Source organism: Gallus gallus, chromosome 6 (genome assembly GCF_016699485.2).
Source record: "Gallus gallus isolate bGalGal1 chromosome 6, bGalGal1.mat.broiler.GRCg7b, whole genome shotgun sequence".
Taxonomy (NCBI): domain Eukaryota; kingdom Metazoa; phylum Chordata; class Aves; order Galliformes; family Phasianidae; genus Gallus; species Gallus gallus.
This window is the reverse complement of record NC_052537.1, coordinates 36022482-36042357: the sequence shown is the minus strand read 5'-3', so window position 1 is coordinate 36042357 and position 19876 is coordinate 36022482. Positions and strand designations below refer to the sequence as shown.

At 40.3% G+C, this 19876-nt stretch overlaps 1 protein-coding gene across 10 annotated transcripts in view; it reads right to left on the bottom strand.

Annotated features, from left to right (window-relative positions):
• Positions 1–19876, bottom strand: part of INPP5A (inositol polyphosphate-5-phosphatase A) — a 230852-nt gene that overhangs the window by 2137 nt on the left and 208839 nt on the right. For all 10 annotated transcript variants that reach the window (XM_040703146.2, XM_015289008.4, XM_046943201.1 and 7 more), the window contains exons 13-14: positions 5270–5381; positions 892–960 (exon numbers count right to left, since the gene is read on the bottom strand). In XM_040703146.2, coding sequence (XP_040559080.1) covers positions 892–960; positions 5270–5381 — 181 coding nt within the window. The remainder of the gene's footprint in view (positions 1–891; positions 961–5269; positions 5382–19876) is intronic.

The window sequence follows — 19876 nt, the reverse complement described above, 5'->3', positions numbered from 1 at the left end:
AACCTCTGCACCCTAAACTGGGATCCCATGATCCTTAAGTGAGGTCTTAGGAAAGAAGTGCTCTGTCTCAGAAGAACACTGACCATGGCAGCAAATGTAAGTACAAAGCCATCAACTTGGATTTATCTGTACATATGCATACACGCATATATTTACCCATTACCCATCAGAGAATGACCATGCAGGAGCCTTAACACCACCTCCAGGACAGATACACCATCACTGCTGTACAGCTCACACAGCTGTGCAAGTTCCTAGCTGGCTTTTTCTGAAAGTACTCAATCACAAAATCCTGCAGCTGCCATCAGACGTCCCCTCCCACTCCCTGACCCAGCACTTCAAGGAGAGCAAACACTCCATTTTTCTGCATTTCTGCCTCAGCTTTTCATCTGATATCCTCAGCAGAGCTGTCTGGAAAACCCCTTTCTTTTTCTTCACTGAAACAACCGCTATTTCTTATAGAATTCAGTACTGTTTTTCTTACATGTTGCTGAAGTATGGATCTGCCAACATGCTACTTTATGGATAACTGGCTGGGCTCCACAGTAATTTAAATGATGTTTTGGAAGCATTTTTGATAACCCGATGAAAAAGGTTATGTTTTACATGGACAGCTGTAAGTGTGCACACATTGGTTCCTTATGCATTTAGTACAGTGTTGTATTTTCTTTCCAGCATACACCACCCTCCTCCTCATTTGGTTCCATACAAGTATCTGCTCCATTTGCTGATTTTGGCTGAATTCAACTTTAAAACAATTCCACAGCTTCCAATTCAAATTAGGAAGTTGAGGAATTACTGACTTACATGTAAGATTAAAAGAAACTCCTGCACACATTCCCCTCCCTAATAAAAGAGAAAACAGAACAATAAGAAGTTTCATTTATTTACCTTGTGATCCCCCATGCAGACGTTTGGCCCAATGTGGTCATATATTACAATCTTCTCATCGTTTTCTGACTAGTTTAAAAAACAAACAAACAAACAACGACAAAACCACCAACAAGAATAAACGAGAGCCGTCAGTTCAGCTGTCCTCCGGTTGACAGAAACAGAAATATGGGAATGAAGTGCTACAAATAACTCAGAACAGTTTCTAAATGAGGAGGCTTTGTGGAATCACACCATTAGGGGACAGAGTCACAGGACAGGCGATGTTCATGCAGTAATACATCTTTGCTCGGCTCTTCCAGAGAGACTGTGCAGAACATACCTACGTTCAGTACTGACTGCAGCACTTCGTACACATAAATTAACTCATGAAATCACAGTGCCTACTCCTTGCTTCTGAAGTCTTAAGAAAAGTTACTAACAGTTGGATAGATTAAGTTAGTCTTTCCTTAGGTTTGCACTCAAATCTTGTGCCTGCGGAATGCAGCCCACCCCACTGCCCAGTTCCTTGGGCAGCACACAACTGTATGGAGTTGGGTAGGATATGTATCTGCTGTTCTTTGAATTCCATGCAATCCACGCTGCCTCACGGGATTAGTTTATTTCCTCATACAGTTGATTTTAAATGTCCAGAGATACAAATGGATTATTTACACTTTAGGAATATAATCTTCTATCAGTTCCATGGTATACATTCATTCCTTTGAAAAAAGCATTAAGTGATTCTGAGAAAATCAGCAGGAAATGAAATATGACATTCCTCCAATCTGCATTATGAATTGCTTTCATTTTGTTTTGTGCTGAATCCTTACACACTCACATGCTAACTGCTTTAGCATTTGTACTTTTGTGGGTAATAAAATGCATTCGTCTTTCAGCCATTCACAAAACAACGTAATTTTCAGAATGTTTCGTTTCTCCAGCACAATACTTCAGGAATAAATACAAACACATTGCCAAACAAGGTAATTTTTTACTATGCTAAACAGTTCCTACCAGCTAATTAAGTCTGCAATCTGCACACTCTGAAGTCTCTCATACAATCATAGATGTTGTTCTTTAAACTAGCTGGGAATACTAGTTTATTTTGTATGAAACAGTTAAGACTTTCTCATCTGTAATCAGCCAGGTCTGACTGGACAGTAACATTCTATAAGCACCAGCATTTTGGACTATAAAGTTAAAACTGAATTAACTTTAATGCAGTAAGGAAGCTTAAGGTCAGATTTACTTTATAGCACGGTTGTCTGCCAAAAATATAAAAACATAACCTTCTGCATTGTATGCATGAGCCCTTTCCAATATCTCAAGATCATAATGCCACTGGCATCGGAAGTGGGGATACATTCATCAAAAGCGACTTGATAATTTACAAAGGCAGCATAAAATTGTGAATTTTCAACTGCATAATCTTTAGACAGATAAACAAATTACAGTGGTGCACAAGCAGAAACAATGCACACTTGGCTGAGCATTCATTACTTCATGCTATCAGGCGTCAACGCAGCTCCCTAGCAGTGGGCAACCTTTGGTGTTTTAGGGCTCAGGAGGCATAAAATAACATGATGGTGAGGTAACCGACCATAGCATGATAGATGATGTTGCATGAAAGCTGTTCACAGCCCCATGTCTGTACAATCTGTAATGCCTACTGTGTAGCAGAGCCCACTGTACAGTGTGGCAATTTGTGCATGCTGTCCTTTCTTTACATAGGATTAAAATAAAGATTTACAGTTTCTGTTTGAAATAAAATATGGATCTGCCAAAGCAGAAAAATAAATTCTGTATTTGCCTATGAGAATTAATGCAGCAAAACAGTTACCCTCAGAAGAATTTCCAACAGCCAATCACACACGCACAAAGTGATTAAGAACTGGCATACATTTTAATTTTAAGGACTTAGGATACTGTAATTAGTTAATTAAAATTCACTTTTCATTTCTTAAGTTCCTTTCTAAACTTCAGAGCACGAGGTCCTGCAGTGAAATACATTCTCAGTGGCAAAGCAAATACTGATGGCAGCATGAAACCACAGAAATGAGTACCGCCATTCCGCTCTTTCCTCTATTAGTTCCTTTCCATTTAATATATTCAATAAGTTTTATGAGCCACAATTACAGTTTAATTTTGAGCCGGATAAGCTAACTCCTTTCTTGGTATCAGCTCACAGTTACACACCCAGGCCATTTTGGCTTCCTCCATATTTGCAGTTTTGCACACATGTTTCTGGAAATGCTCCAGGCTGCATGCTCCTCATTTGGAAGTACAAAACTGCAGTGACAAAATAGCAGGCAGTTTTAAAATGTAAGCTCTGAATGATCCAGCTGACTGCATTTCTGTCCCACTGAGACCAAAAACTGGGTAACTGACCTCACAGCTCATTTCTTTAACGCTCTACCTTTGTTTTCTTTTGTTTAATTTTCTCCCATTATATCCAAGTTATACCCCCCAGATAATCTGAAAGAATTCCTTTCCCTCTGTACTGTTTACACTCTTCAAGCCTTTGTGTACACTTCTATCTCCTTATTCATAGTTTAAAAAAAAAAATCTTCCCCCATTGGCCACTCTTTCCATGGTTTTAATCCTTTGTTCTTGAGGAATTCCAGGGGCGCCAAGCACTATCTGTAATGTTTTGGGTACAGCCTCAATTTTTCCTATTCTAGTTCTGTAGAAGAAGATCAAATGACATTGATTTTGACATTACTGTTCTTACTACAAAGCCTGTATTCCTCTTGGCTTTATAATGGTTTTTCATTAAGTTCCCTAATACACACGTTGTCTAAAATTTTAGGTGAAACTTCAAGATATCATGCAGACGCATACGTTAAAATGTGTGAGGAAGTATGCTGGACTGAAATGTGAGTGGCTACATAAAAATGTTCTCAGCCTTTCAGTGAGTTATATACTGCAAAGCAAACAGTCTAATCACGAGGTAAATAGCCCTGATGGGAGAGAGAACAGGAAGGTTATAAACCTCAGGGAACCAAGTTTCAAGGGTTTCATTACTTTAAGTGGAAAAAAAAGATTTATATGCAAAGATTACTTCCTGTCAAACTGTACTGGTTATAGAGAAAAATACAGATAGACAGACGACTTTGGGCAATTTGGCATTTGTAAGACTGTTATGCATGCAACAGTCAAACAACCTGATCAGCAAGGCAACCTCAGTGCAGTAGGGCTGAGAAGTCACAGCACATTCCTTTCTGCATGGCTGTTATGGCCACTGCTGGCACAGCAGGAAATATCTCACGCAGAGCAGGAAGGCATAGCTGAGATCTCCTCGTGCACTGATTTCCTGATGGGTTTGGGGTCTTTTAGGAACTGACAGCATAACAGAACAGATCTTCATGTTCTTGCCATGACCAAGCACACAGGAAAAAACAGAAGCAGTGCATGTTGGCACATGTAACTAGCTCATCTGGTTCAGTGTCTCTATGGAAAACAGTGGAGCAGAGCAAAGTAAAGGAGGGAGACAAAATAAGAGAACTGGAAGGCTCCTGAACTACAATTCAGTCATTTAACCTCGAATAGAGCATCACTAAGCTTATCTGACCTCTAGGCACTGAAATCCTAAGAGGAACTGCATATTCTAAAAACGCTGCAAAATAATATTTCTAAAACTCTAACAGAACGTCTGAACTTACACCAACTTACTTGGTGTACCACAGTTAGAAGTCTGCCTGCTGTAGGCTGTCTTCCTTCAGCAGACAGTGATAAGAAGATTTGACCCATGTAGGCCTGACACGTTCTTGGGAAATGCAGTTCTCATTATCAACAACAGAGGGAATCTATATCTACCATGCTTTAGCTCAGGAGCCTCAAGCTGCTCCTTCACAGACTTTTTCTTCAATGACATTCTTCCCCAGTGGGAGCCACTCCTGGTTGCTTCTGTCTGCCTCTGTGTTGAGTCCTTATGACAGTCCTGCTACTACCCTATTCCCTATGTTACTGCACAGGGGGCTCGACAGGGGGACTGATGGAGGTTATTGATTCATTTTTATTCTTTTTTAAACCAGGCATGGTTTCCCAGTGCGGTTCAGAAATGCCACAACAGGGCACTGACAAATGCAGCCCTGACAAGCTCTGAAGCAGTGTAGGAGAGCAAATCATCAGTCAGCACTGGAACTCAGACGCCAAATGAAGCATTGTGAAAGCTCGTGCTTTGGTAATTGTCAAAGGGTTAATTGGGACAAATCCAGATTCTCCAGTGGGAAGCACTGGAGCTTAATACTGCTGTATATGCTGCTACAAGTTTAGTGAGGGTTTGCTCTGATCAACTGAAAATTCAGGGCCAAGCAGAAAGCTATCAGCTCTACCTAACCTTGTAGAAGGAAAACGCAACGTGAGGGAAGCAGGGAGGCTGCAGATCCATACTTACTTTCAGAATGAGCTCCTTGGCTGAGTGGGACATCAGGATCCTGTCACACCAGGCTGGACATCGTGTATTCATGTACTGCTTTCCCTGGCTGGAGTCCTCGCTGTACGGATAACTGTGAACACATTGCCATCACAACAGTCAGCAGCTTACTGCAAACATCCTGAAACCTCAGGCTCAAATGACAACACTAATTAAGAAAATTCATTGGCAAAAAGCAGCTCCTTTGAACGTCTCTCATACAAAGAAGCTGATAAAACAGAATTTATTTCATTGGATCACTATGAATGTACTACGGGGTCTCCAGCAGGTTCTATCTTAGCTTTAAAATGCAACAAAGTATTTATTTTGACCTACAGAATAACCTAAAAATTAGTTCTGTTTACCTCCAGAGTAGGTGCCTGGGTGAGCCTAGGCTGAAATCACTGAAAGCAGTGGTACTGGCAGCCTCTGGTTCAACTGTCAGGAGGCTGAGTCCCAAGCTTTCTTTGTGAGTGGATCTTATCCAAGTGTTCTCACTACTTTAATACGATAGACCTTTGAACTTGATGCTCACTGATTATGCTGTAAGGACCACTGTTTTCCCAGACCATTTCCAGAATGGCATGGGTAAGTAGCCAAAGGGGCTTGGAGGAAGTCCAAAGGGGCTGTGAAAGGCTCAATTTCTTGCATATTGGACCTGAATCAGCTGAACTCCAAATAAATGTATTTAAACAAAACCATTAAGCTAGTGCGTATTACCTACAGATATATGTGTGTATGTATTTAAAATAAAGATATCTATCTTTTACCCTGCTCATGGTTGAATTCATAATGGAAACACTGAGGTTTTCAAGACGTGTTGAAATAAAATTTCTGGGATGTAACCAGAGGGCTTGCATGCTTGAAGAGAAACTTATTTACCACCCTACTTGGTGTGATGCTCTGAAACTGAGACGTTTTGCTTTCTACCAAATAAGCTTACAAGCTACACTGCCATTAAAAAGATTAGCCATGGCAAACATCCAAGAAAAGCGTACTGAATGTATTGGAACAAACCAGTGATCTCAGTACCTTTTCCACCTCATCAAACCTAACAAGACTCATTTTCAAAACATATTATGAGAATTCAATTTGCTGCTTCACTGACATACAGAAGTACAGCTTATTTCTGAGTGTCTGGGAGATATTCTGATGATGTAATACTATTGGTAGCAGAAGCTCTTTGTCTGTAATTTAAGGGTTCACTTTTTCTGGTAACCCTTTTTTAGTTACTCAAGAATCCCATACAACGGAAACTGCTTTTTATGATGGAAGGTTTAAGAATCAATCACATTTCATACAATCCTTCCTTTTACAGCATTAACTACACAGCCTTTAAAATAAGATGCTCTGTACTTGGAATGACCTGTGACTGCTATGTTACAGCACTACATTCTAGGGCCTAAATTCTGTAAAATGGTGATTATCAATTTGCTTTTTTGATCTTAATGTTTTCAAAGGGTGAAAACTTCCGACAATTTTTCAAAGTCTTTAGCTCTGATCACCCAGTCAAGGAGGTATGGTCATTTACAAATACATTTGACCCATCAGCATTCCAATGGCTGGGGCAGAAATGAAGATAAATGCTGCAAAAGCTATCCAGACAAAATCATATGTAGGTAATAATTTAATATGCTAAAATGAGGCAAGATCTTTTTATAAGCCAGCATCTATCCCTCAGGCTGGAAGTGTGACAGCATTCTGTCTTGACACACTCCAGTGACAAAGGCTTATCTCCCCACTTTGCCTTACCTTTGTCTTGTGCCAGTCTCAGGCCTGTGAAATGCTGACATAGGCATAACAAAAGTTATCTAAATACACCCCTAGGAAGTAAGGAAAATTCTTTTTCTCCTCCTTCATGCTCTAAATGGGTCGCATATGCTTTGGAATAAGCAGATTCTTTGTAGATTGGCTCAAAAAGTGACCTAAATATGATTCCTGAAATTGCCAGGAGTGATTCTTGTCGCAGCTCGGCAGGTTTTGTGGACAGGGCAGCTTAGTTCATTATATGTACTCATCTTAGATAGCTTTTTTCTTCCTTTTTTTTTTTTTTCTTCAAATAAACACTCTATCAGAAATTTCTGGAATAAGACTGCCATTGAATAAATATTAATGAAACATATCACTGAATGTACAGTATTCCAGAATAAAACTTTTCAATAACATACATTCCAGTACATGTCTCCATCATCCCATTCTGTGTTAAACGAACAGTGGAATTAGAGCACTGCAACTGCTTCCTGACTGCTTCCTGAATTCAGCCTTTTTTTCCTTGGGAGCTCTGAAGCTTTTCACTTGGTTGGAGCACTTACAAGGGTATTCTTTTCTATGGATACTGTGCCATCTTACATCATTTTAGCTTTCTCCCTAGCTGATGTGATTTAAAACCAGTCAATAAAAGCAATCAAAGGAGGAGACAGACAGTTGCGCAAGCATGTCAGGAAACTCAGCTAATGATCCTGTGCTGCCCTAAAAGAAAGATATTGCAAAATACAAAGACACAAAAGAAACCAAACTACCGAAGACCTCAAAGCTGCCACACACAACAGCGCTGATTTTCAGTCTTGCACACATCTGTCACAAGAATGCAGCCCTTGGGTGTGCTCTTGGCACCTGCTGCAAAGACAAGTCTTCTCAGGCTGGCAGGCTTGAGCCCACAAGCAGGAAGGCTGCAGACTGAACAACACAACAGTGGATAACTAACAAAGCTGCATGCGTTTTAGAAACAGCAGAAATAAATCACAGCACTCACATTGCTTCATCTAATACAGCAACTGCCCAGTAAATGCAGACTCAGGATGGCACTCAAAAAACTGGAAAATGTTTCTAATGACTTCATTGGGCTGACTGTGCTAATACAGCTCTGTTTGATTATTAACTTTTTGTTTTCTCTAGGGTGGCTTCACAATTCATCTCCTCATGTCCTTTTTTTCAGCCCTATTTTCTTATCTGCTTCGTTAAAATAAAGCATAGTTACATTGAAATTTATGTGTATGCAAGAAAAAAAACAGAACTCATCTTTTAACACACAACTTCCAAAAGATACTCAGTATAGGATTGCCTATGACCAAGTACATTCTTATAGTTTTGCTTTCTTTGATATCTCCAGCTCCTTTTAACACAACCATTCCAGGCTGGTAAAGAGCTCACAGTTCTTGGTTAAAAACTCTTTTAGTAATTAAGCAGATTTTCTGATCTATGAATTGTATAAAGGATAACATAGATTTGATAAAAATAATTTTGAGGACTCTACATCAAATAATCAAAAATTGAGAGCATCTTGCCAGGATTGGGTGTTGTCAGTCTTGACCATCAAAGCTGTGGCTGTGGTGGAGAAAAGGAAGAATCAGCTCATTCAACCCCATGGCTGTATGAAGAAATTCCTTTTTTCCTTTCTCTAGCCTTCTGCCTCAGTCACCATCTATCTTGTGCTATGTACAAAAGAACTCAGGTAATAGCGATTGTTCATGCAAAAATGATGGCGTAACAGAAAAAGGCCTCTGGGTATCAGTGGAGTACAAATGATAACTAGATACAGTGCTAACACTTGTGTGTGCTATATGTGAGTGGACACACTTCCTCATCTGAGCATTCAATATAGTTAGTTGGTGGTTTTGCATGCAATATATTCTATACACAAATGAGGAATCCCATATGAAATAACTTTTCTGCCCTGTTTAAAGCAGCAGCAAAGTTGAAATTGAGGACATTGATCACTCACATCAGTTGAATAGCTAGTAACAAAATTAGCTTGTTGTTGTCTATATGTGACAGCCAGCAGAGAGTTATGCAAAGCATCCTCTGACTTTATATGTTCTGGATAATGGATAGACAGATAGTTCTGGAGCTGGACCATTAACACACATGTGGCTTAGATAATCAGTGTCCAATCCTCAGGACTAATTTTTTTCTCAAGATACTCCTTCTGGCCACATTTCCACCTTATTTCACAAACATTTATGCACTAATTAAAGCAGCATCATTAATATAATACTGAATGCTGTCAAAATCTAACCATACACTTCAAGGATTTGTAAACTAACTTTGTTGATTAGGAACAGGATGTCAAATGAGCTACTGACATTGCACTTAATAAGGATGAGAGCTACTCGGCACCTGCTGGTGAAAATAAAACATGAAGAGTGTCAGTAATATTACTTCACTACTGCTGTTGACAGGTACTGTCAAAGATGATTGGACACCTTTACAAAAATACTTACTGCAGGGTGAAAAGTCTTCTGGCACCATAAACCATCCTGTCAACAGCGCCTTACCTCAAAACACAAGCCAACAATATGATGTATATAAACGTCTCCTTAACTGGCATTTCCAGTCACGAAAAATGCTCCTAGTGAACTCTTCTCTTGCTCAAGAAAGGACAAAATGTGTTACTGAGATGGGTGAAGAGTATTTTTGAACAGGAAACAATTAACTCACTTTGGAGCATTATCACCTATCAAAGCTGTCGGTCACAGATCTGCTTTCCACTTCAGCTTTGCTCACAGCCAACAAGGTCAGTGTGCCCTGATGCTGGCAGTGCATTTTGGTGCCACTTTAGGCACGCTGTCTTCTATGGAAAAGACATTTTTGGTAGTGCTGCAGAAAGCATGATAACACCCACTAGGAAGCAATGGGGAAAAAGCACATTGTGTTGCATTTTCTTATAGCATAACAAAGATCATCCTGAGAAAACACGCATGCTATGTCAAGATTTGTGTGCAGACATTTAGCCAAATTTTATCGTGTTTCAGGGAGTGGAGAACAGCTCCTCCTTAAAGACCAACTGTCCTCTGAATTGTTTCTAACACAAAATGTTTGAGATGGGATGGAATCATAAAGTGCTAATGGGAATGGAGCTCTTTATGAGAAGAGCTGAGATACAGTTTTAATTTGGTCCAGTTTATCTTTGAATTCAGAGATGAGTCCCTGCATTTACTCAATCTACTCTCAGTCTATTTACATGTGATATCGAGAGAGAACTTCAAAAGGTAAAAAGTAGCAAACATTTTTTCATCAGGAAACAGTTTATTACTTTATTTACTTTTAGCTCTGCTCTACTTTCAGGCTGTCTGAGATGATTTTACAAGGACTGAGGACTGTGCAAGACTGCCAGTTCAAGCTTTGAGTACTTTCAAACTTGTAAGGCCAAATATATATATAAATAAAATGTACTTTTAATTGGCAAGATCCCATTTCAGCATTAATGCATGTTGGTACACAAACAAGATCTCAATAAAATGTCATCTGACCAAAGTACAACATCTAAGAATCAGCATGTACCATTGCTAATTTTTGTCCGCTGCTAGATCATCGGTTTCTTCCCCCAAATCAAATTACCACTTCATATTTTCCTGAATCTGAAAGGGAGATTTGGGTTCCCCATGCCTTTTCCCAACGAATGACCTCACGTAATTCATCTTCATATGCTCATCGTAGGAGCCCGCAGTTAAAGCTTAGACGTGAGACACACTGGTATTTGAATTAAATTGACTGTTCACATATACCAAAATACTAATAAGCCTTCACGATGCTCTGCTGAGCTAACTGGCCATGATATGCATCTCACTTAAGCCAAATCAGGAGGGTAAACAGAGTCCTGCAAACACAGTAGTTTAAGTACAATGTGTTAAACAGCTGCTACTTGCAAATGCTACACTAACACCATGGTGATGAAACCAACAATCAGAGTCAAAGGTGACAATAAAAAGGGAGGTCACCAGGGCAATCCAGTAGCAAAGGGTAAAATGGGTAAACAGGACCCAAGCCATAACTCCAGGCTCAACACAAAGCACGAAGGTTAACAACACAATGCTTAGCTCTGAATCTTGTTTTATGGATTTATGTTGAGCATATTGCTTTTTTTCAGATAATGAGCTGCTTTGGAAAATCATGCTGTTTTAATACATGTAAAGAATATGATTCAACTAATATTTCTGTTCTGTTAGTCTCACTCTGCACCTCCTCCAGTAAAAAGGAAAAATAAACCCAGAGTTCCTTCCTTTTTCTCTTTCCCAGTGAGGAACAACTGGATGTGTCACTTTCTGCTCCCGCAGAGAAATCCCTCCTCGTTGATTACAAACATTCTGCTGCTAAACCACAGTGATGAAGGAAACACTCTACTTCTTGTAGCACCCTACCTGTTGTCTCAGTGCCCCTCTGTAGGGTACTCAGCCTGTGGAAGGCTGACAGACCAACACGGCTAACAGCGACCAATGTGCGGAGCTTTGCTGTTCAGTGAAGAGCATCACGGAGAGGCCCAGCTAACAAAAATGGATCACTCAGCAATATGAATACCTCAGTGAGTGGACACTGAGTGACGTGCTCTATTGCTTTAATAACAACAAAGCTGTACTCTGCTAAGTGTCTGCGATACCTCTACTGTTACAAGTGGATACGCATAGTGATGGATGATGTCGGCCTGTTGGAAACAACCCAGTGTGGGCCCATTTCAGCAGCACAGTCTGATGTCACCGTGACTGTGGCTGAGCTAAATGTTTTCTCCAGGAACTTGCCTGACTTATGCTAAATTATTTCTGTGCAATACTTACACAAATTCTAATACAGAAGACAAAATTTAACACAAAGCTGAGCAACAGGTAGGAAGGAGCTCAGGTTCCAAAAGACCAGGCTTTTCAGTAGTACTTTCAGACCTCAGCATGATGCATTAGTGGTACAAAGACTATAACTGATGACCTGACTGACAGCAAAGACCATAACCTTTTCAGAACTTACTCTGTTTCCACTGAAGTACTGTTTGTAATCCTCACCTCATACGTGGCATACAGTAATAATCAGCGCTTGACACCTTTTAACATCCCTGATTTTCCTCTTTATTTTCCTTTGCCACAATTTCTTAAAACAAAGAACTGCATACCTGGCAACTCGGTCCAGTCCTTCACAAATTAAAAAAAAAAAATCCTATTTCAGTTTCGAAATTAAGTGAGAATGACAGTGAGAGCTGTACTGGTTTAATCTGAAGAGACAAATGGAGATAAGAGCTGTCTGAAAAGCATTATAGTGGTCAAATGATCACTGATCTAGAGTAAATGACAGCTGTCTTTCCAGCCTCCAGCTGGGAAGCAGTTTCTGTGCTCCGTTCTCATATGCTGGAAGAACTTGGACAGCTATGCAAGGTCCTGGGGCAATTTGTCCCCCAGGGGTAAGGGATCTACTGACAATTTAAGATAATTGACTGATACCTGGAAAGTGTTTTACTTTTCATGAATGAATATGAAGTATTTCTTTTTGGCAAAAAATGCACAAATACTTCTTAATTGGCAGAAAAATAATGCACTATGAAAGTAACTGATACAGCAAGGACAAAAACCATCCACCAGTTTAACAGATGTTCATCTATTCAGGTGCCTAATGCTCCCTTCTTTGAGGAAACAGGACCCAGAAGCATCACACAGGTCATATTCTATGCAACGGAATCCTGTCTTCTACCTGAGTTCTGTACCCATAGTTACCTTTTTGTATGTTTTGAATACAGACAAGGCAACTGGGGAGGACAGTCGTAAGTAAAGGAGTCCATCAAAATCTTAACCATGATCTTGCCTTCTCATTTCCCACAAAAGGGCAACATCTGGAATACGTACAATGGCACCAAGAGGGTTCAGCACAAAAGACAGAACTGTTCCTTGGACTCTATTCTGAAGGTTCTGAAGGGAAGGAACAAATGGCTGCCTTTAAGAATAGCTCTGCTTCCCGCAGAACAGACCAGCTCATTCTCCTGTCACACTAGACCAGGAAAAATGTATATATCATTGAGCATTCTACTAGAATAAAAAGAAGGAAAAAACTAAGAATAGAAAACAAATAGAGTATTGACTAAACAGAAATCTAGAAGAATTAAGTACAAGAGCCAAAGAGAATTCCAAAAGAAACACAATTCCAAGAGCAGATGAGGTTCAGCCTATCTCCTGGTGAGAGGTGACAAAGCCAAGATATTGCCAATGCAGAGGGACTGCTACAGAAAAACATCACAAAGAGGATATCTAAGACACAAACATATGTCCAGCCAGTAAATTACATGACAGCCTAATGCAACAACAAACAAGAATAGGCCACTTTAAGAGAATGATTAATACTTAAGAGTATTGTGCATGCAGGCTTATCGGAAAGCAAACCTTGTAGGTGGGTGTGAGCCCTGCTAAAGTCAGCTCCTATCTTCGCTATACAACAGCTACAAGAATAATTATAATAATTAATGGAGAGCAGTGATAAAGTTAACAATTGCCCACCTGTATACGGACTGACCACGATGTTGTTTCTTCCTTTTTCACACCTACTGCTTTCTGCAATGATTGCTGACTACTACAAACCCTTTTCCAGCCTCATGCAGGGCTTGCTGTTTGCTCACACCAGGCTGTTCCACCTATGACTGACAGCACTCACTGAGTTTAAAATTCTGTGTTGTATTTCATCTCCAACAGCTAGGGTTACTATGGGCAACATTAGATTACGAAGGGCAATGAGAAGAAAACATGAATATTCATCATATAAAGAAAAGGCCTCAAAATGCAGGAATGGATGGATACTGTCTGAAAAACTATCTGTTAGCAGGACTCTCCCTGCTCTGTGTAAAGACAACAAACTCGCAAGGCAGCCTGTGATTATTTATTAAGCTGTGATTCCTTTTACAGCTTGTCTTTGCTCTCAGCAGATTTCAGGAGGACAGAGTAAGGATTTGCTGTGGCTGAAGGCAGTGTGGTTTGTTACTGTTCCTATTCTCACTCCAAGGGCAGAGAAACGACGAAAGGGATGGGCTTTGAACAAGCTAATCTCTTGGCTGGGAGACAAAAAAACTGCATGGCTGCTTTCCCTGCTGGCTGGGAGGGACTGCTACACTCATGGACATTGCTCCCTTGGCAGTTTCTGGTGATACTGACTGTGACATGCAGGAATGTGCTGGGATCCCCCAGGCAGGGGCTGCCGACCTGGGGCACAGCAGCCTCAGCACAAATAGGCTGAGCCAGGGGGTCAAGACTTCTTCCCCAGAATTTCATTCACAGCATCACTAGCATGCTTCTTTGTGATGTACAGCTCACGTGGGATGGTAGGCTCATACTTGGAGAATTAAGAAGAACTCAGAATTTAAGAGGAATTTAAAAAAAGTCTAGCTATCAAGTGCCAAGCTGAACAGATCAGAACTGAAAGCCTTACAAGTGATGCAGATGATGCAAGGGCTGCTCTCAGGCCTTAGTTCTGGGTGTTTCTGAGGAGACAATGCCTGGCCATCACAGGGTGGGAAGAACTAACATCACATCAAGCAGCCATGTAGTCTGAAACTGAAGTCTGGTTTTGGACTGGAAAAGAAGAACATTTTTCTTTTTCAGTTCCACAAATACACCTGCAGAAATGCTGCTTTTAGTTGTGACTGGTGGAGTCACTGTACCTGCTGTGCTCAGAGGCGTCTGGATGAGGTGCTATGAGATGTGGTTTAGTAGCTTAGTGGTAGTAATGGTGATAGGACAGTTGGACTAGATGATCTTGTAGGTCCTTTCCAACCTTGTGATTCTATGATTCTGTGACTGGTAGGAGAGTTCAGAGGTTGCACTGGAAACCTTCTCATATACAAAGTAGATGGGGAAAAGGCTTCTGGAGCTAAGGTTCACTAACATGGTCTGCCGAGACCCTGTGAAGACCCACTTGCACATTAACTTTCAGGAAGGTATTGTGTTGCCTTAACAGTGCTGATAGGGCAGCTAGAGATTTTGTTTAGAATTATTATATACTCTAACTCCACTCAAAAGTATTACTAGAATTATGCATTATATGTACTATCGAAGTAAATAATAATTCCTGAGATGCTTTCTCTGCCTTACGAGAAGTAAGAGATCAGTGCTCTCCCTGAGTATTGAATGTGGTTTACATTCAACTGCAAAGAGATGGTAAGGAGCTCTGGAAAGGCACATCACAAACAACCTTTAATAAATTCAACAACTATCAAATACTGAAGAAGTCGACATTTTTATTACTGCTTATATTGAAATGCTATCTTAGTGGGAGAAGGACCTGGAAGAAAGTGGAACTGAGAACCAAACTATTCTATGTTCCCAAAGAAGTTTTTGTTTGTTTGTTTTTTGTTTTAAGTAATAACAGTCAATTGGCTTTTTTTCATACTGGAAATGATGCATATCTCCCCTAAATCCCATAGAGTGAGAGTGGTAACTTGTACTCTGCATTCCTGTTAAGTCTCATGGAAGGGCTGTTTCCCTAGCATTTAGGAGTACAGAAAACATTTGCCAACACATTAAGGCCCTAGAACAGTTCCTGCTGCCCAAACCAGGCTTGTTGCACCTCACTCACATCCCCAGGAGCACCCACTCTGTGCCCTGCACGCTGCGCTCTTTGCTCATACAAAGGTTCACCTAAAGAGCAAAGTGTTGTGATTTAATTTAAAAGATATTAAGTATACCCCTACACAACTGTCATGGCTTCAGCTGAAACTCAGGAATAGGGGAAGAGAAATTCACTGTAAAAGAACCCTGTACAGCTCAGTGCCTGATGGTGCTGCTGAAAGAAGCAGGAATGAAGACTACTGCATGAGAACTCAGGATTGGGTTCCCTGTGCTTCTCACTACAAGCACTGGTCAGAACTAACTGAACTCAAGGCATTCCTCTGTGAGAAAGGCATTCCCTCCTGTGCATTCACCATAATGCCTGGCACCACGAAATGGAGTTTTCTTATTATTTTAATTAGGATTTTGCTATTTTTATGCTGTAAAACTAGCTAGTGGTTTTCAGTCAAAACAAAGCCCTCCTATGAAGAAAGGGGACTGGTTGTCCACCAGTGGACATGCCACCTCCCCAGCAAGCATCAGCCTGGAGATCAGAACCTAGGCACCATGCCACCTTCAGCGTTAGGCAAGGATTCAAGGTAAAACAGGGGTCAGCACAAACAGCATGTTTGTACCTAGCTGTGCTTATACAGGAGGTATCTGCATCAGGTGTAATGCTGCTCTAGAAATGAACACAGAACAAGGAAAACTGTTCAAGCTGAAGTTTTGGCCCTGATGAAGCTCACCGTAGAAGTACCATGACTCGGGAGGACTAAAGCCCTCCACAGCAGGCCAACAACAGCAGCCTATCAATACAATCTCATGACAAAATCCAAAGAACAGTTTATGCTTATAACACAGTCTGCTGCAACTCAAAGCAACACAACATTTTCCATTTATCTGAAGTGTACACAGCATCTCAAACACGCTTCTTGAGAGGAATGTGTGAAGAACCCAACCCCAACACTGATAATATTGTATCAAAAAACAGTATAGCTTATTCATTAACTGTAACTATAACAGCTATTATAACTTCGATAACTCAAAACATACCACAGTTCAGACAATTAATATCCATATTAAGAAATGCAGTGTATGCAAACAACCCTTGAATTAAAAGAGAAATACAAAATACAGAGAATGGTAGAATGAATTTATGAGATGAAAAATTCCATCTCGTAAGCTTTTGCTCAACTTCATACAGCAAATGCTGAAAGCTTGAGATATTATGAAAGCTAAGATGGACTTGCTAACTAAAAATTTCTGAAATACTACTTTAAGGATATCATTGCAATTGTTCACAGCTTCTTTCTGAATTCAAATGCTCACTTATTAGGTGCATAGGCCTAACACAAGAAGTGACTTTAGATCTTCCTCTGTCTCTTTTAGTGAAAAAGGATTTTGTTGTTCTGAAAATGCAACAAGCTGATGTATCACACTCTTTGCAGCTAGGAATTCCAAGAAGTTTAAAGTAGCTTCTAAGCGTACAATACTTTTCACAACCCCTTTGGTTAAAGATGTAAAATGCAGTACGTCTGGATATATGACAAATATCCCACATATAATGCTTATATTTACAAAGAATAAATAAAATGGCCAAGTAATGAGGAGCTACAGATATTTCTTTTTCTCAGAAGAGAAGGTGATGAAAAAATGCAGGGGAAACAGATGGCAAATTAGGCAAAAATAAATAAATAAATAAATAAATAAATAAAGCCACGCAGGCTGTATTGTTCCTTTCTTTCTAGGTTCTAAAGTTACAAAGAAAAACACACAGCTTTTTGCCCGTTTAAAAGATTAGAATTTACAGTTAATAGCAGATAGGGGTAATTGTTTCAACAGAAATAAAAATAAATCATGCTATTTCTACCAGAAAAATCAATGTGCTTTATTTCCTGAACAAAAACAGGACACTGATTGCAGAAACTTGACAACAACAGTGAATCCAACTCTGCAGTACTCTGCTCAGGCAAAGCTTCTCATTGCCCCTGGTGGCTGTGCAAGGATTACTAAATGGAAAGCAGGATGCCTTCGTCTTATCGTCTGGAACACAAGGAGGGATGGGTGAGAAAGAACACCCCTAAAAGCTGATCTGTTCTGTGTACATGCATGAGGACAGCCTGTTGGTTTTACATCTTATATTCTTAGCAATATTCTCATATCAGATTTCTATCAGTACTCTGCTTAAATTCAAAGTAATTTCTTCTTATGCAAGTCCAGCATTAACATCTCTTCCATGTCAAAAACGAAGTACCAGCTTTCAGTATAAAACTCATATTGGCAATGGGTGGATGGTTGGACTGGGTGATCCTGTGGGTCTTTTCCAACCTTGGTGATTCTGCGATTCATTATTATTATATGAAGCAGACAGAGCGAGTATCAGGCCAAGACATACATTTATCCCCTCACTCATGCTGCTGGCACAGCTGAGAACAGCAGCTGCAGGGCTGGTTCTCCATGGGCCTCTGGAAGCTGATGAAGGGTTTGCTGTACACCTCCCTTGGGCTCCTAGCCTGTACTCAGAGCTCACAGATTTGGATGTGTAAATGCCTGAGTGAAGGAGCTGTGGCCTATGTAGGGCCAGAGCAGGTGCCCTTATTGCTGTGACACAGCGACCACTGAGCAGGAGTGCTGGCTGTAACCCTGCACTGCTCATGGAGAGCTCCCCTGCCCCGGCTCTGACTGGATGTGACAGGGCAGGGGAGGGGGGGGGAAGACTCCACTTCTTTGCCTGCAGGTTCACACCGCATGGCCCTTAACAGCTGCAAGGAAAATTCTGCACTGTTCACAGACTGGTTGTAGTTTGCAAGAGACCTAGCTGCTAGAATAATAAAATACATCTCTAATGAGATTTGGACATATTTGTGCAAAGAAACTTTCCAAAGGTTTAGAGTTTGGCCAAACGTTCACATCACTTACAGAAAGTTCAAAAATACAACTAAGATACAAAGACTCACACCAAATTCCTGACTTGTGCTCCAGAGCAGAACGACAGCAAACCATATTGGCTGAAAGGCCTGAAGAACCTGCAAACCATTCATGCAATAATGACCTGCCCGACCTGCTTGCCTACAAGTGCCATGCTATTTGCACTTGGAGGCTAAAAGCTTAATTTGGGGATTCCTACAAGTGAAATGACAGCTGGACTTTGAGATGTACATTCACTTATATGAACTGAGATCACACATTTCCTTCATCACATATCACTAGTGAAACTGCTCTAAATGGACAATGAAAACAAAAGCAATTAATCTTTGTTATAGAGAAAGACCAAATTAGTGAAATCCAGTCAAAGCATTTCTGGTAAAAAACACATATCTTTTTCCCCTCACTTCCTTTTACCCCCAACGAGTACACAACCAATGAAATACAGTCAGTGATATACATACTGCTGGTCTTCTGCTATCATAATCAATAAGAACAATTTAGAGCAGTGGTAACCTCTCAATGCATACTCCCATTGTCCCATGGGATCAATGTAATTCAGTATCACAGCTGGCTGGTGAAAAATAATGAGATGATGATAACAAAAAGGGAAGCTTTTCAAATTCTTTTCCTGGCGTATGCCAGAACATCACACCTTTCAGCCTGCCTCTGAAGAATGGAACAGAAATATTTAAGAATATCGTATTTTGTATACAAATCCATGTACATACATGTAAAGTATATAAAGTAGTTTATATATCTATACCTGCAGTGACTTCTTGTAAACAATTTTATTCTTTATGAATACAGTATTTATTTGCCTTAAAAAATGATTGTAAGATTTGTCTTCTCCATACTTAGAAAGGGGCTGTACATATTTTAAGATGTATCAATTTTCCCAAACATTTTCCATGAAGAGAACTGCCATTTGCAAAAGCCTTGGTTTTGTTTGATAGCTGTACGTGTGTATTCATGGCTAAAATTCATCTAAGGGTGTACATCAAATTAAAACGCATCCAAGTTCTCCTAATAGTTAGTGTCCATAGTTCTGTAACTTGCTTACTGAAACTGAAAAAAAAGAATCTAAGTTCCTGCCTTCTTTCTCGCTACTCCTGGAGCCCAACGTGAGCAATGGCAGTAAGCTGTGCACCTCCAATTCTTCAACTCTACTTTCAGTGAGCACCACTTGCTACCCAGTTGTCAGCAGCTGGTGGCAAAGACTCTTGTGGCTGCAATCAAGAACCTCAACAGGCCACCTGGCTGTAAAGCTACTCTTCTCTCAGTGCAGAATCAAGGAAGGTCTATGTTAAAAGCAACTATAAAACACAGTATCAGCTCAATCCAAACTATGACCCATTGAGCACTGTTTAAGTAGTAATTG